General features: G+C 61.0%; 2 protein-coding genes across 4 annotated transcripts in view; one reads left to right on the top strand and one right to left on the bottom strand.

Annotated features, from left to right (window-relative positions):
• Positions 1-452: 452 nt before the first annotated feature.
• On the top strand, positions 453-7380 carry CBARP (CACN subunit beta associated regulatory protein). Its single transcript, XM_035569944.2, has 10 exons — positions 453-520; positions 1946-2025; positions 2611-2756; positions 2898-2959; positions 3243-3408; positions 3494-3668; positions 3830-3982; positions 4332-4539; positions 4619-4802; positions 5050-7380. The coding sequence occupies exons 2-10, from the start codon at positions 1978-1980 to the stop codon at positions 6221-6223; spliced, it is 2316 nt and encodes a 771-aa protein (XP_035425837.1). The 5' UTR covers positions 453-520; positions 1946-1977; the 3' UTR covers positions 6224-7380.
• A 140-nt stretch (positions 7381-7520) lies between these two features.
• STK11 (serine/threonine kinase 11) overlaps positions 7521-25819 on the bottom strand; it is a 38393-nt gene continuing 20094 nt past the window's right edge. For 2 of the 3 annotated variants that reach the window (XM_035569990.2, XM_035569991.1), the window contains exons 7-10: positions 23940-23997; positions 16236-16429; positions 9343-9577; positions 7521-8158 (exon numbers count right to left, since the gene is read on the bottom strand). In XM_035569990.2, coding sequence (XP_035425883.1) covers positions 9369-9577; positions 16236-16429; positions 23940-23997 — 461 coding nt within the window. In that variant the 3' untranslated portion in view covers positions 7521-8158; positions 9343-9368. Of the gene's footprint in view, positions 8159-9342; positions 9578-12846; positions 14182-16235; positions 16430-23939; positions 23998-25819 lie in introns of those variants that run through there. The other variant, XM_035569992.2, reaches the window with a different exon arrangement.

The following is a 25819-nucleotide window of genomic DNA, read 5'->3' as shown; positions in this document are numbered from 1 at the left end:
TTATTGTAGGGTCGGAGTCGGTTTGGTGATGGGGGGGGGGGTAGGGTGTATGCACCGGGCTGGGCTGTAGTGGTGGGGGCGGGAGGGGCTGTGATGCTGCGGGGGTGAGCAGGGGGCTGGTGGGGGTAGGGGGCTATGGGGCGGGCAGGAGGCTGTGGGGTAGAGGGCTGTAGGGCAGGGGGCTATAGGGCAGGGGGGCTGTGGGGTGGAGGACTACCGAGCTATAGGGCAGGGGGCTATGGGGCAGGGAGCTGTAGGGCAGGGGGCTATAGGGCAGGGGGGCTATGGAGTAGAGGACTACCGAGCTATAGGGCAGGTATGGCCGTGGGGCAGGGGGCCGTGGGGCAGGGGCTGCGGGGCGGGCAGGGCCGGGGGCGGGCGGCGTGCCGGTGCGGGCAGGGCCGGGGCAGCCCCGTCCCCACGTGACGGCCGCGCCGCGCGGGGGCGGCCCCGGTTCATTCATAAATCCGGGGCCGCACCGAGCGCGGCGGCGGCGATGGAGCCCCGGCCCCGGCTCTAGGTGAGTGTCCGACCCCGCCGCTATCGCGACAGACGGAGCCGGCGCGACAGGGGGGGGAGCCCGGCCCAGCCAACCCCACCGCCCGCTGCGCTCGGGGCTCCCGGGGGCTCCGTCCCGCTGTCACCGGCGCTGCCCGCAGCCCCCCGCCCGCAGCCCCCCCCCCCCCCCCCGCTGCCCGCAGCCCCCTCCCCAGGCCGGGTGCAGCCCCCCGGGGGGGTCCCGGGGGTGCCGCAGCATCGGGGGGGGGCAGCGGGGCAGGATCCGTCCCGCCCCTGCCCGGTGCCCCGCGGGGGGGGCTCAGCCCTGCCCGGTGCCCCCGGGGGCCGGCGTGGGGACAGCCCGGGGGGGCCCGGCCGCGGCCCCCCCGCCGCTGTCCAGACAATGGCCGTCCTGTTCCCGCCGGGTCGCCATGGAGACCGAATTCCTCCATGATGGGGGAACAGCGGGGGCATTCTTCACGCCCCCCCCCACGGGGCAGGGGGCGCCCAGCCGGGTCCCACCCGGGGGGGGCCGCCCCACGCGGCACCGCGGCCCCCCCGCCCTCCACGGGCCCAGCCGGGGTCGTGGGGGAGTCCCCGGGGGTCGCGGGGGGGGGGCTGGGGGATGCCCGGGGCCGGTGCGGGCTCGGGGTTCTCCCCGCCCCCCGGTTCCCCGGTAACCCCTCCCCACGCTGCCCCCCCCCCCCCGGCTCCATTCACATTTTTCTGTGCCCCGATTTTGGGCGGTTTTGCCGCGCCCCCCCCGCCCGGAGCACGCGGCTCCCCACGGCGACAGCATCCCCCGGGACCCACGGACACGGCCCCACGGACACGGCTCCGCGGACCCTGCGGGGGGGCCCGGGGGGGCCCAGCCCGGTTCCCGAAGGCCGCCGCTTTCCGTCCATCCGTCTGCCGGTCCGTCTGTCCGCCCGGCCCCGCTGCCCGGGGGGAGGGGGCTCGGCCCTTCCCGGCCCCTTCCCCTCCCCGGTGGGGCCCCGGTGCCCCCCCCCGGTGGCGGAGCCGCTGCGGGGCTGACTCAGAACCCCCCCCCCCCCCCAGCGCCGCCCCCCCGCCCACTCCCTCTCGTTGCGCGGGGGGCAGCGGCTGCGGGGGGGGTGGGGGGAGAGGCAGAGCCCGGGCAGGATCGGTCCCCTCCCGGTGTCCTCCCCAACCCCACCCCGGGGCCCGGCCGCCGTCCCTGGCGGCCTCCCTCGGTGCCGGCCTCCATCCTCGCCCCGGCCTCCATCCGTGCTGACCACACCCTCCTCCATCCCTTCATCCCCGTCCCTCCCCTCCGGTCCCTCCCGGCAGCTCCGCACCACGGTGCCGGGCAGGGCCCGGGGCCCGGCAGGAGCCCCCCCCCCCCAACCCTCCCCGTCCCCCCCTTGCCCCCCCCCATCGTTCCGGTGCCCCCCATCCCAGCGCGGCCCCCCACTTTGTCTCGCAGCGGCCCAGGACGCGCCCGGGCTGGCTCGGACCATGAGCGATGAGCCGACCCCCTGGGACAACGCGACCGAGAGCGCCACGGTGAGCGGCACGGCCTCGGGGTGCTGGGGGGGCTGGGGGGGGGGCTTGTGGGGTCTGCGTGGGGCTGGGGGGCCGGGGACAGGGATGGGAGCTGAGCCCAGGATGCAGCCGTAGGGACTGGGGTGGGATACGAGCCTGGGGTGCGGGGACAGGGAGAGTCAGGATGCGGCCACGGGGACAGGGACGGGGTCCGTGCGCGGGATGGGGGTGGCGGCATCCTCCCGTCCTGCCGTCACCCGCTCCCGGAGGTCGGCGGCACCTCCCCGTGCCCCCTTCAGCCCCCGCAGACACCGAGCTCCGGGCTCGCAGCGCTGGGAGGGGGGTGTCCAAAAAGCAGGGGCCGGGGTCCCGTCCCCGTTCCCGCTGGGCGCGGGGGCCGCTGGCGGCTCTGCCCCCACCCCGGCTGCGGTTGCCTTGGTGAAGGCAGGTCCCCGCAGCCGGCAGCAGGCCTGGAGGCGGCGGGGGAGCGCGGGCATCTCAGGGGAGCAGCGCTCAGCACCAGCCTCGGGAGGGCCCCCCCCAGACCAAAGCACGTGTTCGTGTCACCCCCCCAACCCCAAGCCCCCGGTGTCTCTCCCCGCGCAGGCGGTGCCCGGCGAGGTGTCCCCGCAGGATGGCTACGTGCTGCTCCTCGCCCTGCTCTCCATCTTCATCGGGGGCACCCTGGTCCTGCTCTCCGGCATCCTGATCATCTGCCGCCGCTGCTGCGAGGCCGACCGCCGGCACTCCAGGTCCGTGGGGACGGGTGGTGCCGCTGCCCCCGGGGCTCTGTGGCACCGCCAAGGGCCCCGCGAGAGGCCCCAGCGCCCTTCGCGGTGCCGGTACGGCTTCCCGCGGCGTGGGGCACCTCGCAGCATCCTCTCCCCCCGCAGGGCCAGCGATGACCCCGAGAAAACCAACACCAGCTACCTGGACGACTCGCAGCCGGCCCAGGGTGAGCGCTGCGCTGGGGCTGGGGGTGCTGCTGCCGTCCATCGCCCACCGCGGCACCGGCTGCTCCTGGGGGGGGCACAGCGGGTCCTGCTCACGGCGCTGCGCCCCAGTGCTGGGACAGGGCTGGCAGCGCACCCCCTGCACCCCCCAGCCGCTGTCCCAGCAGGGCCGGCACGCAGCCGTGCAGCGAGTTTGCCCGGCCTCAGCTGGGAAGCCAGCATGCCCCACAGAGGGGGGGGCTGGTGGCTCTGACCCCCCCCCCCCACCCCGGCTCCTCTCCGCAGACATCACCATCAAAGTGGAGGACCCCGACTGCCTCTCGTCCTCCAGCTACCGGGATGTGGAGACCGAGCGGTTCCTGTCCTCCAGCTCCTCCACTGCCCGCCGCGTCTCCTTCAACGAGGCCGCGCTCTTTGACCAGGGCAAGAAGACCCAGGAGAAGGGGAGGAGGTGAAGGGCTGGGCCGGGGGGGGGGTCTGGGGGGGGGGGGGCAGGCAGGGGGCTGGGGCCGCCCCCTGACCCGGCGTGCCCGCAGGTACACGCTGACGGAGGGGGACTTCCACCACCTGAAGAATGCCCGCCTGACCCACCTGCACCTCCCGCCGCCCGCCCTCAAGATCGTCACCATCCACGAGTGCGAGTCCAGCGAGAACAGCCTGGCCATGACCCCCCGCCTGCCCCCCCCCAAGCCCGGCCTCGCCATCTTCCAGGTGAGCCCCCTGGGGACGGGGCCGGGGGGGGTCGGCACAGGGACCGGGCATCGCGCTGGGATGCAGCTGGGGGGAGTGGAAGGGATGCAGGGGTGGGGGCTGTGGGGTGCAGCGGACCCCGACCCCGCGGCAAAGCCCCCTGAGCGAGCTGTGCCCCGCAGCCCCCCGCGGGGGCCCTGCCGCAGCCGGCGCTGCCCAGCCACGCCGTGTGCCCCAGCTCGGCGCTGCCCGGGGACACCTACAACTCCACCGTGGACACCAGCTTCGCCGAGGCCAGCCCCTCCGCCTCCTCCGACTCCGGGGAGGGACCCTCGGTGAGTGCGGGCTGGGGGCCGGGGGCTGGGGCGGGCAGGGGAAGGGGCTCAGCGGGCTCAGCACCATTCTGCTCCCCCCAGTCTGACAGCACGGGGATGGCCCCATGCCTGGAGGGGCTGCTGGGCCCCCCTGCTCCGTGCTTTTAGGATTGATGGGGGGGCATCCAGCTAGAAATAGGCTCTGCCCCCCCTGCCCTGTCTCCATCCCCTGCCCCAGGGGCCATTTGTGCATCGCCCAGCTGAGCTGCAGGAGCAGGACAAAGGAGCGGGGCTGGGGGGGGCTGGGAGGGCCGTGCCTGGCTGCTCCCGGAGCCGACACTCACAGCCCCCCCCCCCCCAATGCCCCCAGTTTGCCGCAGCGCCCAGGAGCGGGAAGGGGGCTGGCGGGGGCAGTGCCAGCCCCGGGGACGCCCCCCCAGCCCCCCCCCAGGGCACCGTCCTGCAGTTCTTCACCCGCCTGCGCCGCCACGCCAGCCTGGACGGGGCCAGCCCCTACTTCAAGATCAAGAAGTGGAAGCTGGAGAGCACCCAGCGGGCGTCCAGCCTGGACACGAGAGGTGGGAGCTGGGGGGGCGGCGGGGGAACCTCCCCGCAGGGATGCGACCGTGCCCCCACCCCTGCCCTGCGCCCCCCCAGGGTCCCCCAAGCGGCGCCAGTTCCAGCGGCAGCGGGCGGCGAGCGAGAGCATGGACCAGGAGGACCGGGACCCTCACCAGACCGACATCATCCAGTACATCGCCCGCACCGACGACGTCGCCTTCCACCCCGCGGGCGGCCCCTTCCTGCCCTCCCCCGCCAGCCCCCCACCCTCTCTCGGCAGGTATTTTTCAGTAGATAGAGGGGACGGGGCGGGTGCATGGGGGTCCCCTGCCTTCGGGGGGGCGGCGGGGCCTGGGGTGATGGGAGCTGGGGTGGGGGGCACGGGGTGCGGGCAGGGGGCCTGGGGACCACACGGCACTGAGGTGTCGCCACCAAGCCTGCAGGTGCTGAGCTGGTGCCTCCCCTGCGTGCGGGGCTGTCCCCGTCCCCGTCCCCATCCCTGCCGTGACGCCCGGTGGTGCCCGCAGGCTAGAGCCGGGCGAGGGGGGTGCGAGCGAGGCCGGTGCCCCGGAGCAGCCCAGCGCCTACCACGACATCTGGAGCCTGCGCGCCTCGCTGGAGCTGTACGCCTCCTCCGAGCGGAGCAACGACCAGGACTCGGTGCGCAGTGACGGCGGGGACAGCGTCTCCTCTGCCGGCGGCGTGGCCCCCTGCCCCTCCTCCTCCCTGGACGAGGCCGAAGGCCCCGAGGAGAAGCTCTGGGGTCGGCCCAAGCAGGAGGAGTCGGAGCCCGGCACGCGCAAGCTGCTGCAGATGGACAGCGGCTACGCCTCCATCGAGGCGCCCAGCCGGGGGGGCGAGGAGGGGCACCCCAAGGACCAGACGGCCTCGGAGAAGCGCATTTGCTTCACCAGCGCGGGGCGGAAAGGCACCATCTTCGAGAGCTTCGAGGGCCGGGAGCCGGAGGAGGAGGAGGAGGAGGAGGAGGAAGAGGAGGAGGAGGAAGACGAGGGGAGCGCAGCCCGGGGCGCGGTGGGCAGGGGTCCCCTCCGTCCCCACAGCCCCCTGGCCTGGTCCCCGTACGGGCAGATGTTGGCGGGGCGGGAGGCGCCGCCCCGGCGGGACTACAGCATCGACGAGAAGACGGACGCGCTCTTCAACGCCTTCGTGCGCCACGACCCGCAGTTCGACGAGTCGCCGCTGCGGGGGAAGCACCGCTCGCGCACCCACCTGCGCAAGCAGTGGCAGCACGCCAAGCAGTACAGCGACCCCGGCGTGCGCTACCCCGCGCTGGAGCGGCACCGCACGCCCCTGCGCCGCGGGGACAGCGCCAACTACCCCCTGGACGCCCGCTTCCACAGCCCCCTGCCCCGCATCGTCAGCGCCGGCGACGAGGAGGCGGCGGAGGCGGCCGAGGGGGACCCCGGCGCCTCGCCGCTGCCCGACCCCGAGATCCAGGTGATCGTGGAGGAGCCCGGCGAGGCGGCCCCCGAGCCCAAGGCCAGCCCCGAGCCCGGCGGGGACGACTGCCCCAGCCCCGGGCAGTGCCTGGGGCTGGGCCCCGGCTCGGAGCTGATGGACAAAATCACCGGCGGCCTCGAGGAGCGGCTCTACGGCCACCTGAGGAAGGCGGCCGAGAGCACAGAGCGCGCGGTGGCCGTGGCGGCCAGCGACGCCCCCCCCAACCACAGCCCCGTCTAAGCCTGGCACCGAGGGGGCAGAGACCCCGGCAAGGGGCGCGGGGGGAGCAGCCGGTGCGCGGCACGCGGGGCGCCACGGGACGGGCGGCCCCGGCGCGGGGAAGGCCAGGCGGGCGCGTGGGGGCCCCTGGCCATGCCCACCCCGCCGCAGGGGGCCGGCAGCGCGGGGTGGCCGAGCCCCGGTGCTCGCGGGAGCGAGGAGCCGCCGGGCCCTGGGTGCCGGCAGGGCGCAGAGGTGGAGCAGGGCGCGTGCCAGGAGGCTGGCGCCGAGGGACTTTGCTAATAAACCCCCGAACCGAGCTGAGGCCTAATCCTTACCTCGCAGCAGAGCTGTGTAGCAGCTACGCTCTCCCCTCTCGCTGTTTTTTGGTGTTTTTTTTTTGTTTTTTTTTTTTTTTAACAAGCAATAAGGCTGCCCTGTCAGCTGGGGACTGTTCTCGCAGGGGAGCCGTCATTGGGGGAGCAGGGATTGTGCCCGCGAGCAGCCCCAGCACTGCAGGGAGCCTGGGGCCTGAACTGGAAGCGGGGCCTGGGGCTGCTGTGCTGGAGCAGGAGGATGCTGGGAGGGGGCCTGTGCATCCCCTGGGGGGGCCCAGGCAAGCTGTGGCCCCCAGAGCAGCAGCATCCTGGGGGCTGGGGAGGCTGGAGCCCCCTGGGGCCATCCTTTGCCTGTCCCCGGTGCTGTCCCTTCCCAGCACATGGTGATGAGATGCGAGGGGGGGTCCGAGCTGGCACGTGCCACGGGTGACCCCCCCCCCCCCCAGGGGCTCAGCGCACTCAGAGGTTATTTATTGATTTTTACAGAGGTGGATGCTGCTGCTCCTGGGGTTCGCTTTTTATTGTGTTTGGTTTGTTTTTAATTTATTTATGTTTCAATGGATGGGTGAAAAAAAAAAAAAAAGGAGAAAGAAGCCCAAGCTGTGTTACGGGGGGGCTCGGCAGCGGGGCGGGACGGGGCACGGCCGAGGGCCCCCCCTCAGCACCGCGGTCCTGCCCCGCGCCCCCTCCGCAGCGCCCCTATTGCATGCGAGTAAAGAAGCCGGGTCCCTCCTTCCCCTCTGCAAGTCTCTGTCCAAAGCACTAACTCCGACTACAACTCAGCGTTTTTAAGTCTATGAACAAAGGAGAAAAAAAAGAACAACAACAACAAAAAAGCTGTGACCTCTCCGAGCTTGGTTCTCGCCTTCCTGCCCCCGCCGGGCCGTTTCCTCCCCTGCTCGCCCACCGCAGCTCCGGGCAGGGCGCGTTTCCCCAGCACCCGCCTGCGGCAGGAGGAAGGACATCATGAAACCCACCTCTCTGTTTCCACTTTATTTCTTTTTCTTTTAAAAAAAAAAAAAAAAAGGAAAAAAAATACGCTGAACGCACCCATTCCCTTTTCCGAGCCCTTTTACAGCATGCAGGTTTAATAGAGTTTTGCTTTGTCTTAATACCTGTTTTTTTTTTTTTTCCTCATCTGGTTTATTTTAAACACATCACGATGTGTAGGAATCTCTAAATATACCGCAAATATAAACAAAAAAAAAAAGAGGAAAATATATAATATATAACAGTAGTCTAAAACATAAAGTGCACGGCAATGGCTTTGCACGACTTCTACACAGCCAGGGCGGGGAGAGGGGCGCAGGTCCCCCCGCCCCCCGGCCCCGTCCCACCCTTCCCATCGCAAAATTAAAAACAGAATCAGTGTCTTGATTGGCAAAGAGTGATTGGGGCGGGGGGGGCAGCATCTTCGCAGCCGGAGGTTTCTCCGTCCGGGGGGGGTCTCGCCCCATCAGCTCCTGGCGCTGTCCGTAGCGGGGGGGGCCGCGGGGAGGGTGGGGGCGTTTTCCTCGGTTGGTTTCCTTGGTTTTTGGGTCGCAAGCACAGTCCGCTCCCAGGAGAGATGCCGAGATGGGTGAGGACGCGGGGCGCGGGCGGCCCAGGCCCTGGGATGCTGCGTGGAGGAGAAACAAGAGGAGGTTGGGGAGGGCAGCGGGGCCCGAACCCGGCTCTGCCCCTGCAGCGACCGCGGGCACCTTGGGGACCCCCCCCCAGCCCCCGGCGGTGGGGTGTGAGCAGCCCCGGGGCTGGGGAGGGGGCGAGCGCTTGCCCAACCCTTCGGTGGGGGAGCCCCAGGCCCGGCCCTGAAGCTGGGCAGGGAAATCGAGAGGAGGAAGCGGAGCCCACGGGCGGCGTCCCTGCGGGGAAGGGGCGCCTCGTGCCCGCGGGATGGCACCAAGGGAAGGGCAGCGTCGGGAGCAGGCGGCTGCGAACCCGCCCGTCCCTGCAGTTCACCCGGGAGGAAATGGGAGGCGATGACCCCACCGGGCTTCTTGGGACCCCCAAACCCACCCTGAGCCGAGCCCCCCCCCCCGGCTGTGGTCACCGAGCGGGAAGGGGCGCGAGGAGCAGCAGCTCCCCGGGGAGACCCGGAGCCGAGGCGTTTGCTGGCAGCGCAGTAACTCCCCGCGCAGGTGACTCACTCCCAGCCATGAATTAAAGATTAAAGCTGCCACCCGGGCTGAGCGCGGGTCTGACAGCTGCAGGGGGAGGAACGGGCTTTTATTTCTGGCTTTTTTCACACCACAAAGCTGGTCGTGATCCAAACAGATAACAGAGCCTCAGCCCCGCGGAGCGCCGGTGACGAGCGCGAGCGTGAGGACGGGGGTGGATGAGCGCTGAGCGTGAGTCATCGCTGGCTCACTTATGAATGAGGGGTGGGAAGAAGGGGACAGGGCTGCAGAGCGGAGGAACGAGCCGGAAAAAGGAGGGGGGGGAGCAGGGAGGGCTCTCAGCTTCCCTGGGCGCCCGAGCAGGGGGAGGATGGGGCTTGGGCACGGCCGGTGCAGCCCCGGGGCTGACCCGGGCACCTCCCGGTCCTGGGGGGACCCCCGGGAACCCCCCCCCCCAGGAGGCTCTGCCCCACGCTCAGCACCCCCCTGCAGCCCCGGGGGCTTTGCTCCTCGCGGGCAGGAGGGCGGCAGCGACGTCGGGAGCAGCGCAGGGGAGAACGCGGGGGGCTCTGGTGCCGAGGAGAGGGGCGCCCCCAGACCCCCCCCCCCTCTCCCCAGCCGGGGCCACAAACCCCCGTGCACGCCCCCGGGGACTCCCTCGGGTGCCCGCCCGCCGCGGCCGTACCTGTGCGGAGCGCGGGCGCTCCCGGCTCACTGCTGCTTGCAGGTGGAGAGCTTGCGGATCTTGCTGCTGGCCGAGCAGGCCTTGCGCGAGGGGTTGGAAGAGGCGCTGGCCCGCCGCTCCGCCTTGGATTTGGTGCTCAGCTGCCCCGGCTCCGTCCCGTTCATGCAGACGGCCTTGGGCAGCGCCCTGCCGCGGCTCTGCCCGTTCTGCCCGGCCTCCTCCTCAGGCACCTGTCCTGCAAGGGGAGCCAGGCGTCAGGCCGGCAGCCGCCTTCCCCCTGCGGGGCATCGCCTCTGCTCGGCCCCGCGCCTCCCGTCGCCCAAAGCCAAGCCAGGGCTGGCTTCAGAGCCCTCGAGGACCGCAGGAGACACAGCCCCGAGACCTCATCTCCCTCCCAGGCGCACGAGCGAGGGCTGCCTTTGCCCCGTTTCTCTGCCACGCAGCAGCTGGCGGTGCCCAGCGTGCAGTCAGCGCACGAGGAACCAGAGGCAACGAGCGAGGGCCGCGGGCACGGCTGGCACAGGCCCCCAAGGCAGGAGAACCCCGTGCCCCCAGCCCCAGAGGCTGCTCTCCTCTCCCCTCGGTGGCCTTCTCCCTAGAGGGGACAAGTCACAGCCCTGTGCATCCCCCCGCAGGGCTCCCAGGGGCTTAGCGGGGCTGTAGGGCACAGACCTGGCTTTTACGCCGCACCGAATGATCGGCTTCACCCCCAGAGGGGCACAACCACCCTGAGCGGCACGCAGGAGCTCAGGCACCCCCCCAGGAGCTCAGGTACCACCCGCAGGACATCAGGTACCCCCCAGGAGCTCAGGCACACCCCGGCCCCTGGAGGGGACGTCCAGCCGGAGCACGGCTCGCGCTCCACCTGCTCGGAGCAGCCCCGTTGTCCCCCCCGCAGGAGCAGCTCGGTGTGACTCAGCACGGCGGCTGCGGAGCCATTCCCCGAGGGATCCGCCTGCCACCGCAGCTGGACAGGGCTCAGGTCACAGCCCCGGGGTCAGGGAGCGACACGGGACCCCCCCAGCACAGCCCTGGCTGGAGCAGGAGGGGATGAGGGGAACGAGGGGATGCCACTGCGCACATCGCCCCCGCTCCCCACGGCACCGCTATGCGTCCCCCAGATGGGCCGATGGAAGGATCGGGGCTGCTGGAAGGATTCGTCAGGTTCCCAGCTCCCCCCACCGGATCCAGCCGAGGCAATTTCCTTCCAGCAGGAACGTCACGCTCCAGGGCCCTTCAGTTATGACTCAGAGGGCTGAGTGGAAGCGAAGGCTGTAAGACGATTATGGATAATTTTCTTTAAAGGATGCTCAATCCTTTCTCCGCCAAGGCCGGGCGGCACGTCATCTCGCCACTTGCGCCAGTGATCACCCCACTGCGTGGGGAGGAAGGGGACACGGGGGGGAGAGGTGCCCGAGGAAGACAGCGGGGTCCCAGCGGGGTCCCCCTCGGACCCGCGCTCCCCTCGGCGCTGCTGCAGCGGGGCTGCACGGGCTCCGCTCGCTCTGCTCCCTTCCTGCACCCCCCTGTGTGGCTGCTGCAGCCCATGGCCACGTGCAGGGAGTCCTCCTCCTCCTCCTCCTCCTCCTCCTCAGGATGGAGAGGAAATGAGAGCCACGAAGGGCTCTGGGTTCAGTCGCCCTCAGCACCCACCTTCCTCGCCCGGAGCAGGGCAGAGCTTCTGCCTCGCCAGGCATCAGCTGCCCCCAGAGGTGCTGCTGGGCACCCGCCGTGCTCCTCAGGGAGGGGTGCCCAGCCCTGTGCCCCCCCGAAATGCAGCTCCGACTCCTGCTGGGGCTCCAGGAGCAGAGGTGCCCGGCCGGCGTGGCCCTGAGCTGCCTGGAGGTGGCTGCTAAGGCCGCGGGGGGCTCAGGAGCCCCGGCCGTACCCACGGGCCCAGGCTGTGCATGGAGGGAGCTGCCCTTGATCTGTTCAGCTTCCACCTCCCGACCTCTTAAAGGCGGGGGTGATTTGCCAGGAAAGGCTCGAGGCCCCCCCAGAGGCTGAGGACACGCTGGACCCCCCCAATTCCTCCAGGAATTCGGCCCCTGGTGGGACGGCAGCCCAGGACCCGCAGGGCCTGGCTGTGCCCCCACCGAGCCCAGGGTCTGTCCTCTTCCCCCCCCCACCCCCCCCCAATTTCACGTCTGCAGAGACTCCAGTAACCCCCTTCAAAGCCAAGCTGAACACTTATCCTTCCCCTCCTTCAGCTGAACTTGGGCCAAGTCAATTAACATTTCTGACTGGGGAGGGAAGAAAAAAACCCACCCTAAACAGTTCATTTGTCTTTTGTGTGACTATTCCCTCCTCCCCCTCCCACCCTGCCTGAAAAGAACAATCCCAGGAGTCTATTATGGATGCCGAGGAGGGAGGGTGAATTGCAAGCTAATTTTACCTCCTTCACCAATGACAGTTGCTGACGTTCAAATTAATGAAAATAAAAATTCGCCATCGGATGAAGTCTTGGCAACTGCCTGCCCCCGCGGAAGGCAGTGACCCAGCGCTGGGGCTGTTCGCACAGCCCTCTCCCACCGCACCATTATCAGCTGAACAGAGCTAAAAATAAAATAAATAAAAGGAGGGACGAGGCTTTGAGAACATGCGTGCTCGTCCTTGCCACCTCTCACATTTCTTAATGGCTCCGTCCAGCTCATTCAGGCACAAAAAAAGGGTTCAGAATAAAAGCGTGGAGAGCTTTTGAATTGCTGTGTTTGCCAGGCACAAACACGCAGACACGGTTTGCTGCGAGGAAGGCACCTCCTCACGCGCCAGGCATCACCCAAAGGCTCCAGCCCTGCCTTTATTTTCCTATTTTCCAGCCTCAGACCGAAGGAAGCAAAAAAAAAAACCAAAACCAGCATCGAGCTCCGCAGCCCTTTGCCTCCACCGGAGGACCGGGCTGCAGGGGTTAATGGGAGGGGAGGAAAAAAGCAGAGCACAGCCTCTAACTGTGATCAGCACAAAGCAGGGAGATGTGCGGTGCCCACAGCCCTCATCCCATGTGCTCCCCCTCTCCAAGTAAGAGGGCAGCACTTTTGGGGAGGAGGGTTTGTCGCGCGCTCAGCGCCACGCTGTTCTCTCCTCGGCACTTCCCGGGCTGAGGCGTTTAACACCGACTGAGGCAGGGGCACGTACCGTTTAAGGCTCTCCACAGAGCTGCATAAATCTTTAAATAGCCCTTTAAAAATAAAAGCACATTCTCACAGCCCCTTCTTCCGCTGAGGAAGGTGAGATTTAATGAGGTTCCCTCTTCTTCCCTCCCAACCTGAACACCCACTCCCACCTCTGAGTCACTTGCGCGGCTCCTGCTGCCCAGCAGAGCCCCGGCTGAATTGATCACTCATTTTCTGAATTGATCAGTCATTTACAAGGTGGTTTTTCTTTCTTTCCTTTTTTTTTTTTTTTTTTAAGTCTTTATTTCAATATGGCATCGCTGTTAGCAATGTAACACTTGCACGGAGCTGGGCACATCCAAGGAATCCTGCAGGAAGACTTGGGAAAGGAAGACCAAGACTTACTCTCCGCGCAGGCTGCCCCCAGCCTTTTTTGTCACACGAACCCACCGGAGCAGCCTGCTCCAGCCTGCTCCCCTGCTGGGCTCCTCCTCAGCCCTGTTCCTCCTCGAAGCCTGGTGGGAGAGGTGCTGCACTTGGGGTGGGGGGATTCCTGCCCATTGCAAGCCCCTAAGCTCGAAATTGCACCTCTCTATCCTATCGCACCAGCCCCCTTTTTTGTTAGCCTTACTTTAAGGGGCCTTGACAAGTCCCGTGAGCAGCCTGACCGTCACCGCAGCCAGCAGGAGGGAGCTGAGCCTGACCCACGGCAGCAGAGCAGCTCTCAGCCCCCCAGGGCTTCAGTCTGAATCAAGTCTGTTCCGGCAACCTAGGGGCACGCTGGACTACGCTTTCTGCCCTCTGGAGGGAGGGACAAGCCAGAGGTGGCTTGGCTGCAGGGGAAGAATTTGTCCCGTCTCCCCAGGCTCAGCCTCAGCCCCAGCTCCCCGGGGCAGGAGGTGGCTGAGAGCAGGGAGGTGGGACCTGAGGGCACGGGGGCTCAGCACTAACCACCACTCGAGGGAGAAGAGGATCTCGCGCGCCCCACTGCTTTGCTCCAAAGGAGCTGCAGAGCGCAGCGGTTCCCCAGGCACACTGACACCAGCAGGCGATGCCCAGCTGCAGGCCAGAGACCCTCGGCAGCAGCCACAGGAGCCAGGTCGCTCTCCTGGGCCTGCTGGGCACACCACCACTCCAATTTTGCAAGCCTTCCTAAGTTTCCGTGTTTTAATCACAAAGAATCACAAAGAAGCGCGTAAACCAGGCAGCAACAGGCTAGCCATCGCTAGGAAAGTTAAAGAAATCCAACGTTTGAACTCGAGTGAGAACAGACAGGAACACTTCCGCACGAGGTCGCTCGGCACGGCAGGTCTGCAGGCGCAGGCTGCACGGCACAGGCAGAGTAACCCCCTCTAAAAGGGGTCACAAAACGCTGCACCTTTTCGGCTAGCCTTTGGTTAAAATCCAGAGCCAAAAACCGGGGAATGACTCCCTTGCAGAACAGAGTTATCTGCTTTTGCAATAAGACAGCCTTCTCCGAGACAGGAGGGATCCTGCTGAAGCATGGGGGATGTGAGGAGATGAGAGGAGCTGGTCCTGCACTCTCCAGCCTCTGCCATTAGCTCAGGCCACAGGAAGCCCACGAGGGCAGCGCTTTGGGGCCTAGGCTAAGCTTCGTGCTCCTCTTCCGTGCCCGTGGCCGACGGGAGCACAGCTTCCTCTCCAAACAGCTCGTCACAACTTCTGCTCTCTCCTTCAAGCCCTGCCTCAGCTTCCTCCTCTGCAGCTGGGAACGCACAGGGAAGCAATGGCACCGTTAGAGACACGCACAGCTCATTTTCTACACTGACACCAAAAGCAGCAGCACCGTCCTGTGGGCTCGCAGGTTTGGTCGCTCGCTGACCGCAACGGCTCTGTTCTCCCAGAGCCTCTCAGCTCGGAAGCCTGGCCCGGGGTTAGTTGTGTGCCCGGCGTTACAGCAACCGGCCCTACCTTGCGTTCACCTCCCGAAGCCAGTTCAAAAAGGACGGCGTCAAATTAGAAAGCGGTGTAAGTGATGCTGGTGATGGATTTGTCAGGCCTGCGCACTTTTTCCACACCTCTACCACTTACATGAGGGCTGTTGCTGGCAGGACCCCTTGCGTAGGGAAATGGGTAACCTCTGATCACACGGAAGGCATCTGGCAAGTCCTCTTCCCTCCTGCTCCTCCCCTTAGCGAGGCCCTAGCAGTCAAGTATGTGCTTCAGCGAGCCCAGCACATTTTTCAAAGGATGCCTCATTTCAAAAAGCCTCTGCTAGGCTCAGAGGAAAGGTCTGGCCCTGGTCAGACTCTAGTAGCAAGTCTGTGGGATGTAAGAGAGCAAAGGACGGAGCTCTGCAGGTCACCCAGCTGGCACCGGGACATCAGCTCTGTTAGGAAAGGTTATAAATTACCCGACTGCCTCCAGTGAATCAGCACTTGGAAACAGATCTTTCACTTCGATGAGGCTCCCTTCATCTTGGCAGGCTCCACCTCCGACCCACCTCCATATCTGTTGGACCCTGCTGGGGACAGGAACGGGAACGGGGATGTCCTACAGCAGGCGCCCTAAGGCACGGCCTCGGAGAGCTTGGCTTAAAGCAGCCTCAGCCCTTCTCCCCTCAGAAAGCTCTGCCTGGGAGGCCAATCTGGATTCAAGCTGTTGTCCCAAGGAATTTTGGGCACAATTTAAGGCTTGTTACAACTCAAGGCCTGACGCTTTGTTCTTCTGTGCTGGTGATTCAAAAAGAAAAAAATAGTAGTTTCCACCTAACCAGGAAACCAGGAGAAAAACAAGGTCTTCAGGAATGAGATTTCTGCACAGGTAAAGAACAGACCTTGCTTTTACTTAGATCCACGGAAATCCACCAAGCCACCGTTAAGGAAAAACTACGGCAGTTTGGTTAGCCTTGAAGTGCAGGAACTGGGGCTGTCCTTGTCACAAGGGCAGGTCAGTCCCAGACACCTCCAGTCGTTCCCATCCCGACACCCAGCACTTGAAGCCTTCCCTCCAAAACAACGACTGAACTAGGCCAGAGCACAGCGAGAGCACTTCTCAGGAAACTCGCAGGGCGTTGATTTCGGCACCAAGAGCAGAGGCAGGGAGACCAGAACCGCTGCCTCAGTCGCACAGCACAACCACCACAACCGCAGAGCCCGGCAGCCTCGGTCTGTAGTCTCACCACGGACGTGCCCGTCCGTCCTCCGCTCACCAGTTACGGGGCTCACAGGTGCAGAGGCCGGACGCGGCAGACCTCTCGATTACCACCGCTTTGTGAAAACTGCACGGGTGAAACCAGACACACCCCTCTACTTACCGGTTGGCTTACCCTAAAACATCAGCAAATCCCCAACAAAGAGGCAACTCGGCAACCAGGTTCCCAAGACTGGGGCAGAAAGGAGCCTCAGCACAAGGCCGAAAGCACCCTTCTCCCCCAGATGTGCCATCTCCTCTGAACACTGAGTCATGTCAGGGCTGTGCTCCAAAATAACTCAGTGAGTCCAGCAAAGCCGGCCAAAAGAATTAAGTGTGCTCGAACAGCAGAGTCCAGCAGGAGCAAGCTATTACTGGATGAGGAAGGAACTCAGCATATGGGCAGCGCACAGGAAGGGGCATCCTGGCTGATCAAATAAAGGACCAAGGCATCCGGAGCATCGCGGCTCACTCACTGTGCGTCACTCTCACCACTTAATAATCAATACTCTCCTCCACTGCTGAAAGGACGCATTCAGACCTCACGGCCTTTCCCAAAAAAAGGCTTTAGATGGACAAGAGAACAGTCACTTCTGCCCTTCTCATCCCAGCATCACTCCCTCCTACCTGGTACTGTGAAATCCTGAGTGTAGATGATATCATCTTCAATGTCATACAAGTCATCATCTTCATCCTCGTTGTAGCCATGCAGATCTTCCAGATAAGGCACCGCCGTCATACTTCTCCACTTGTCCTTTGTTTCTGGGCTGGGAGGTATGGGCACCAGAGTCTCTGCCTGAGCATGTTTCTTACGAAACCAACTGCAAAAAGTCCAAGAGCAGAGTTTCATCAGTACAGCTTCACTTTCCAGAAGGCACGGAGAAATCCACGACAGTACGAGATGGCCCCACTCCACCCCAATATTCAAAGGTACGTGGAGTCTGCTTAAAAAGAACTTCCTAGCTGGTTTTACACCACTGCATTTTTTTTTAACTATGTAATAATCAAGTGGAAGGTGTCAAGAAAGGCAAGTTTCCCTTGCTGACTACAGTGCAGGGACACTAGCAGCCGTGTAGCTGCTCCATCCCCTGGGTCCCCTGTCAGCCACGGAGGGAGCCTAGCAGGCCTGCCCAGCTGCTGGCACGTTGCTGTCCGCTGCAAGACACCCTGGGGTGCACAACGCCCACAGAAGGGTGGCTCAGGGCATGGAACAGAGCACAGAACATTTTCTCCATCACCAACTCAATCACACTAAGGCACAAGGGGCGAGCCGCTGTTCCCTACCCATAGGTCACGGCACATCAGCGGAGCAGCCCGAGCTCCTGTCCGAGCTGTATTGCCAAAGCAACAGCAGAGAAACTTCTTTATCCTAAAGCTGAGGCTAATCCAGCATGACAAGGCAAAAGGGTTTGCAGAACGTAATTCTAAGGAGAGTGCTGTTTACTCCCAAGCTCCCTTTAACAGGGAGTTCTCAACAAGATCAGAGCAAAGACGCTTTCCCTTCTCATCCCTCTGTGTCAAGGGACTTCCATTACCACTAAAACCAGTGGCCACAGTGCTACCGTCTGCCCACTGAAGGGTATCAGCCCTAATTAAACGAGGAGTCCAACAGACTTGCATCACGTCAGCACCTCTGAAGCCACATGGGTGGCCTCTTACAGCTTTTGTCCTTCCACAGCAGGGCCCAGCACCAGACCTCTCCGGACACCCACGAGCGCTGCACGCTGGCACTGAAGCAGGTTCCCAGCAGCACCGCAGGAGTCTCACACCCCCAGAAATCCCCTCTTAAGGCAGGTGAGAACAGCAGCTCCTCCAGCCCCGAGGTGCTTCTAACACACCTTTCCAGCTCCCCCCCGTACCCCCCTGCAGGGGGCCCAGCAGCAGGGAGAAGCAGCTGCCCACGGCCACAAACCGAGAGGTCAGGCGCTGCCGTCCAGGCGCTCCCTCCTGTCCTGGAGGAGTTTTGTTCTGCCTCTGGAGGCAGCGTGTCCCGGTTAGCAGGGAGGCTGCCACACCGAGGCACTCGAGGCTGCTTCTTACGCCTTGCCCCGGGGGGTCCTCCGCGGGAAGGAAGGGACAGGAGGCATCAACAGCTCCCAGGTTCAGGGCCATCTTCTGAACTGCAGCCTGGGTTCCTGATCAGCTGCTTGACTGGCACCGATATCAAACCCCTGTGCCTGCCCTGGGGGCTGGATGTCACTTAGGGCACTGGGACCCATTCTTCACAGGTGCTGCCTTAGGAATCAGCTTAAGGTCTCCTTGAAAACACACCTCAAAAACAGCGTAAGGCCTAGAAATCACTTCACTGCACATTCCCTTCTTGTGAAAGCAGTGTTCCAATAACGCTACCCAGCAAAAGAAAGGAGTTTGGAGAGAAATGGAAACGTAACTGTTGGGACGAAACAGCGCTGCTGAGCACCTACTGGCAGCTCTGCTCTGAGCACGGCTGCGCTGGAAGCCTGGTGAAAGCAGCGAGTTTTAGGAAAGTGCAGAGATCCAACTTGTCAGGTCTGCCCTCTGGTTCCTGGAGCGGCCTTACAGGAGCGAAACAAGAGGTCATCCCAGCTCCGGGCCTAGCAGGAAGCAAGCAGGTCCAGCGTAACTAGATTTGGGCCAAGAGCTTTAGCAAATCCAGTGGCTGGCTTCCTCGGAGATGTGCATGGCACACAACACTCCTAATTCGATCATTTGATTTCCTTTACTTGGGAGACTGCTTTCATCAAGGCAGCGACTGCCAAGACAGCAGATTCAGCCGAGGCTGCTCCAGCCTGGCAGGATCATCTCGCACAGGAACAGAAGACCCAACGCAATCAGCAGCTATTTTTGCCAGGGGCACTGGAGCTAGAGGGAACCAAGCTAAATGCCAGGGACCTGAGGAGAATGGAACACGCAGGACAAATGAGATCAGAACGGCTGCCAGTGAAGGGAATATTTTAAAGGGAGAAAGCCTACAAGTCTCTAGCAGAGTGTTTTTGTTTTGCTGTATTTCAGCTCTGCCTTTCTTTCCTTCTGTCCTACTTACCAGGAGAGTAAAAATAGGTTTTTATTAACAGCTGAAACCTGAATCACTGTACTCTAGTCATCATGATCCCATCCTCTGGGAGGTGATTTCAAATACTTGCATATGCATACATGGTAACGAGGCTAGAGAGTGAGCAGTGAAATTCATTGAAGTTCTGAGAAAATCAAAGACCTCTTGGAAGGAGCCTCAAGCAATTCTTTCTGGAGTAGCAGAGTATTTCCTGGCAAGCAATTTTCCAGCAGGGGCAGGGATGCTGCTTTCTATACCGGCGCTAAACGCGATTAGAGGAGATTTGCTGTTCGGCTGAGGACCACTGGCTCCACCAAATGCCCTGATCTGGCTCGAGATGCTACTGACCACTGACTAAGCCAAGCAGCAGCCAGCTCCCACAGCCCACAGCGCGGCGATGCAGAGGAGATGAGGTCCCTCCCTCACCCTGCCTTCCCCACCGACACTAAGACACGGGCTGGATTCGAGTGCTGCTGCCTGAGTTCCCCATTTGTTCCCAAGCAATTCCACCGATGTTTTCTGACTCTGTTGCACTGGCACAAACGGCAATCCACCGAGGTGCTGCTTTAGCAGCTAAGGGAAAACACAAGCTTCTGCAGGTCTCAGAGGCGCTGCTGGCACTGAACACCCTCTGTAGAGGAACCTGCCTCGTACAGACCGTGGAGCTTTTCTTAGCCACTCCCAGGCCTTTGAAACCAAGAGAAGGGAGCAGTAGTGGAGCTCGTGTCTTACTACTGTGCGAGCTTGTGCACCTGTGAAGCACAAACAGGAACTGTGATCCTGCCCGCTAAGCAGCAGTGTCCTGAGTTGCTCTAATCTACAGGGAGCTAAACAGCAAGGGTCGAGGGCTGAATGAAAAAAGGGATCTGGGCTGACCAAAACACAGTGATCCTGTCTGGTTTGCAGCTTCCAAGCCCAAATTTCACATCAGAAGTCACCACTCAACTCTTTTCAAGTTCTGGTACAAGCAAGGTTAAAATAAGACTCAGTAAGCACAGCTGCAGCTTCCCCATACTTACAGCTAATTCACTTCCCATTCTAGGCCACAAGCATTGCAGTTTGCGTGTTCTGGGTAGGGACAATTTTCTCTGAAACCAGATGCCAAGCTGCAGATCGCCACCCTGCCAGCGAGGACCCGTTACGAGCGGTTTGTCACCTCCCGTGGCACCGTGGAGGTCACGGGCACCGCCACGAGCAGCTAACTGCTTCGCTCAGCAGCCCTGCGCAGGCAGACGCAGAAGGCACGCGGCGGGACGTCCCTGCAACCACCGCTCAGCTCCTGGGACATCAGGAGGCGTTCAGGTTCGCAAGCCAGGTCCGTTAAGAGCCAGCAGTAGGCAAGCGGAGCAGCGTCAGGTAAGAGGAGCAGTTTCCCCCAGCTGATGCAAGACCCAGAGGCCACGGCTCAGACTCCTACGAAGAGGAGAGGTGTTGGGTGCACAGATGGAGACTGGCGTTCCTTTAACACCAGACAGTTACGTTACGAAACTGATCTGCAAAACGTGGGTAGAGGAAGCAGAGCCTCCCTCCCATGTGCCTGCCACAGGGAAGTGAGACAGACCCAGGTGCCTCAGCAGGAAGGGAAAGGAGAAGAGCTTGCGTCCCCCTCCACTGAGGGCAGGTTAGTGCGTGACACCACAGACGAGGGATGGGAAGAGCCCCTCGGTACACACGCTGCAGCACAGGGTAAAGGAAACCCCTCTCCCTCCCTAAAGTCCAGACATCGAAGTCCAGGAGCACGCTCAGCACCTGCGAAGGAATCCCCAGTGGCACCGAAGGTGGGTTCCCAAGGGCTTCAGCACCCAGGGTTTGAAGAGCACGGCGAAGCGTCCAGCATCCTCGCTGCAGCTCCGCGGGAGGACCCTGGGATGGTGCCACCACCGCCCGGGGGTCAGGAGGCAGCTCCAGCCCCGCGAGTTCGTTTGCGCCTCCGCTAACGAGAGGTGGAAGCGCCTTCCCTTTCTTGCTATAAGCTCTCGCAAACGTATCTGTGACTGAGCAAATTAAGTGTGACGCTTCTGGAGAAGGAAGGCAAGATGGTTGCCTTGGAAACAAGGGACAGAGGTAGAATTCTGCATCCACTTCATCACTTTAAGTGCTGCAGCAGGGTCAGTGAATTAGTTACGAAATGCAGTGTACGAGCATTAAGCCCTTCAGCAAAAGCACAAGGTAGAGAGGAGACGGTGAATAAATCTGTAGGGAGCAGGCTGCTCACTCCCCGGCTCTTGGCAGCATTTCTTCACCGCCCTGCACCCCCGCCCGGGAGCACAAGATACTCACGGAGGTGAGCTGAAAGTGTCAGCTTTCACTGAGCATCATCCTACCCAGATCCTTCTGGGAAGAGCAGGCTTCAAGGCTCTTCCATTGTTATTCAGGGGTCAGCTTCTGGCAGTTCATAAACTTAGATGTCAGGCTGAGGGAGTTTTAATTCATTTCCATTTACAACTCCTGGGTCTGCACTGCACACGTTGCTTCCAAAGGCTTTGCAAACCTCATCAAAGAACGGGCTAAGTTAGCTTGGTCCAGCTGAGTTAAAGCAAAGTGCTGAGGTGGGAATTTGATGCAAGAGTTCACTACAAGAGTGAGGAGAGGACAAAGGCATAAAGACAGAGAACGAAGCAGGTTCTTCCTGCAGAATGCTTCAGGTCGGGCTGTCACTACAAGGGAAAAGCATCTGGAGTAGCTACAGGAATAAGGGGAGGAGTGGCAGGATCGCAAGCCATCAGTGACATCCGCTCAAAAACAAAAGGAGACTTCAAGCAGCACGGGAAGGCACCAGGTAGTCCTGGCTTGAGCCAGCATCCACCTCAGCAGGACAGCCCAGGTAGGTTGCTTGGTTTCTAGTCCAGTTCCTGCACCTCAACGCACGCTCTCCTTGTAGGAGTGCAGAGAGACCCCAGGTCACCGATGACCATTACTGCCCCTCCCCACACCCCGACTAGAAAGCTAAGGATTCTAGAAATCAAGTCTCTTCCCACCAAAATGCTTTTGAAAAACCCTCTGACGATATCTGGACGGCTACCTGCTGTCCCTCCGCTCGCTTTGTTCAATTTTAAACAAACCAGGGTCAGGTTAAGCACGAGGGCTAAGCTTCTCATCTATTTAGAGAAAAGCGAAGAGAACCAAGCGCTGGATTCTTTAGCACAATGCTATTCCACAGACAGCAGAAGGACAGACACGTCCAAAGCCCAAGGCTGCAAGCTCTGCTGTGCTTGATGTAATTATTAGGATGCCACAGCAGGAGGAAGGAGGCAATTACTAATAGGGGAGAAAAGCCTGTTAAGAAGCACTGGCTAAGCTCACAGAAAACTAATAAGAGACTAAGCCTTGGAAACGCTCCTGCGTTTGCAGGTAGAGTCTCTCCCCAGCCCCTCTCGGTGCTATGAGATTAAAGCCTCCCCAGCAGCAGCCGGCCCCAATTAGAGGGCGGTTGTGCCTCTGCAGCACGGGGAAGCAGCTGCCCTCCCTGCCAGAAGCACGCTCCAGTTTCTCCTGCTCTCTCACTACAGGCAGGGCCTCTGGAGAAACCTCCCTGCTTCCAGCCGGGCAAAGCTGACGCAAAAGCTCCCTGCCACAAGGGAGAGGTACAAAACCAAGTACTGGAGCTGGAGAAGTAGCTCAAACAGCCGGCAGACAGCGACACACGAGAACCACGGCGCTGACCCGCACCTAGGGGCGGCTCACGGCACTCTTTGGACCCATGGCATCAATAGGAAAGAAAGTGCTTTCGGTGATTTCCTCGGTACCTACTAACCTGCTCCACAGAGTTGATTCCTACCACGCTTCTCCAGCGCTCGCTGACAAAGCAGGGGTTTGCCGTGTGGCAAGGCGATCAGCACCCTGCCGCCAGCTGCACTGACCAGAACCACTTCATTACCAGGACACGGCCAGCACGCAGCGCTGCGCTGCGTAGCTTGCGGCCTCCAGTCCTCAGTGGTAGATGGGTGAAGGACAGTCAGCAACAGCAGGAGCTATTGTTTCGAGGATCGGCTCTATACGGGTCCCAAACGCTAGGCGGCATTTAAGGGGCCAGCCCCCAGCAGTCCCCTTCACGGCCCACTCTTACTGGGAAGCACGTGCATGGGGAAGGGCACTCAAAAAGCAAATGCCTGCTCCTATCACCTCCCAGGCCCGGTGAAACAACCAATGCACAGCACTTGGCTGCTATTAAAAGAGCCTGCCCGCCTAATTAATTGACCAGGCAGCTACATAAGACCTGCCCCCAGCCCCTTTGATCTCAGTCAGGGGTAACCGCAGCTGCTCCTCAGCAGCACACCAGTGCAGTTCGAGCCTGGCTGGTTTTGTTCTGGGGCTCCTGCAGACGCCTCCCATGCCATAACACCTACCAGGGATCATCATCTGACAGCACACAGCTACCGCTGCTGCTTTTTTCAGGGAAACAAGAGGAAAATAGTGCTCGTGCTGACTGCGGGCAGCACAAAGCAGGCCCGTTGCCTTCTAGGATCAGAGCCTTGTTTTTACAAGGTTCCCAAAAGCTTTCTGGGCAAGCTTGTAGGCAGGACCTCTGCTGAGCAGCTGCGGTCCAGCAGGCAGCTCTGCATGTCCTCAGAAGCACTTCCTATTCAAATAGCAGATAAGCTAATGCAGCCTCCGCGCTGAAGCATCCTTATGATGCTTTTTGTTCTTGTACTTTTATCCGCCCAGGAAATCTCTGCTTAGAGGCAGCATGTTCAAACAGATCCTTTAAAAAAAAACCTCAGAGATAACGGGGCCTTCCCCCCCCCCTCCCCTCAGACAATGGCAAGGATAAAGGGGGAGGATATGGGGGAGGGAAGAGTATGACATTAAAGAGAAAAATAAAAAAAATCCCATTGTCCTGGAACGCTTTTCCCCATACTGATTCCATATGGAGCAAATACCAAGGGATATTTCTGTCACCAGACTGTCCAGAAGCCCAGAACTAACACGCTCCTCAACAGCCCTCGTTCAATAACCCAGCTTTAAGGAGCCCCTGTTCCTCTGCTCCATTAATACTAGCTGGCCTCTGAAACAAATTATCCAGAACCCTCAATTATCAAGAACCAGTCGCACTAGAAACATATTTTCAACATATTCATTATTCACCGGTTAGCAATTCAAATGCTTTAACCGGATGCTCTAATAGGAGGAAAAAAAGCCAAGGAGAGGTTGCCAGAGCACCAGCAGAGCTGGAGGAAGGATATCTAGTGACTTCCATGTGTCTGCTGTCAAAAGGAAAAATGAGTTGAGAGCAATAGCACAGGTACATTAGCATAAGAAGCAGAAAGAGAATGACTAATAGGAAGAAGCTGAACACTCACTTGTGCTGCCTTATCTGCTGTATTGAAAATCTCTTGGCTGGGTCGTATTCAAGCATCCCTGAAAAGAAGGAAAAAAAGTCCAGGTGTGATCACAGATGCTCTCAGCCAAGTTGAAGACAGGAGGCGTAAAGCTCTGCCCTTCCCTCCCACCACCCTGCCCCAGCAGCAAGCGATGTGTCCGGCCCTCCTGGCAGCTCCGGGAGCCTGTACCTCCAGGAAGGGTTTGCTCCATGGGTCACAGGGAGCGCAGCACAAAGCCCCGACTCTACTGCTGGCTGCCTGATCAATCTGTTCCTCAGTTTCCCCACCTGCCATGCAGACACGACCTTTCACTCCTTCACGCCGTGGGGACAGACTCGTACGGCCCTGGACCGTACGCCCAAGCACGTCTCTAGGCAAAGAGCAGCATGGCTCCGCATGTCAAGGGTAACGCTACTGAACTTTCTGTGGAAGAGGCATGGCATATGTAAAGCTGCTTGGCATCCCAGAAACTCTACAGTCCAGTGAAATCCTGTTCTGGAAGTACAGCTGCAAGAAGTAACAACAAATAATCCTACTGTCCATCCTATCAGCCATCTTTTTGTCCTAGCCAGAAGTTTGATTTCTGGCATCAGCTGCTAAAATAACTGGGATTAGGATGAAGAGAGTGGAGGGTGGAAAAAATAGCTCATCTGTGTTCGCCCTACAAAAGAAGGGGGTGGATTACTTAGACTCATGAGATGCCCACTCTGCTCCACTATCTTTAAAAAGCTTCACAACTCAACAGAAGGAAAGAAGGAAGTTTTGCTGTATTCTTCAGAGAGGAGCCAATGGGACCTAACAAGTCCCATCCAGCAGCATCCAAGACCCCTCCAACGAAGCTTCCAAGACCACATTCATCTAGTGGATGTTGAACTCCTGCTGCCGCACATTACAAGCGGTTTTGCATGTATTGGATGAAGCCCCCTCGCTGCTTTTGAAGCACTAGTGAGCCTTGCAGAGGCAGCACGAAGAGGAAGGTTTTGGGAAGAGGTAGTAACAGGGACACCCCATCTCCAGCAACCAGAAGAAAGGCCAGGAAGCAGAACAGACCTGTCAGAGTGAAAGTCGGGACAAGGGGCATTCAAATAAGTTGCAAGGACCTTGCAGATGGTTTTTCTCTTGAACAACGGTATTACAAGAAAGCAGTCAACAGCACACGCGATCAAAGCCGATTCAGAAGATCTTCCTTGTCAGCTCAGTTTGTGTCGTGTTACAACCAGTAACGATTCTACTGTAAAAGACAGAAAGCCACTATTGTGTGTCCCCACAGGCATTTCTGCAAGACTCGGTCACTCCAAACAAGTGAGCACTTAGGAAACAAGCTTTTGAGAGTAATTTTTTATCTTTAAAAACAAGGAGATTTTTTCAGCAGATAAGGGTTCATTTAGATCAGTTGTAGCCTATAGAGTACGGGCAGGAAAAGATGGTGTGAAAGCACTGAAGCCACCTTCCCCTCAGAAACCAGCAGTTTCCCATGGCAATTTGAAAAGATTTATCAGTACTGATGACAGCACTGATAGCTTTAAGCAGGTGGCATCCCTACTGCTCCGCACTACATCACTATGAAGTAGGTGAGAAAAACAAAAACAAGCCATGGGAAGACTTCTCCAGGTTAGAGAAGGCCAGGTGCATCACAAGCATCTGGCCACCTGAGCTCAAGGCACTGGAGCCTTCAGCATTCAAAGCTTTGGACTGAGCACACCAGAAATGTGCAACTTGCCTTGCTGAGACCATAAAAGTCACCTTGTGGCTGTCACGTGGTGAGCTGACGGGAGTCCTAAGCTCAAGAGTCCTAAGTCTCAGGAGTTGCTCCTCATACTGGGTATTTTCTCCCCCGAGCAGAATAAAGCCCTGCAAAC

Source organism: Cygnus atratus, chromosome 26, assembly GCF_013377495.2.
Source record: "Cygnus atratus isolate AKBS03 ecotype Queensland, Australia chromosome 26, CAtr_DNAZoo_HiC_assembly, whole genome shotgun sequence".
In the NCBI taxonomy this organism is placed as follows: Eukaryota; Metazoa; Chordata; class Aves; order Anseriformes; family Anatidae; genus Cygnus; species Cygnus atratus.
The sequence above is the reverse complement of the archived record's forward strand: the minus strand, read 5'-3'. Positions and strand labels throughout refer to the sequence as shown.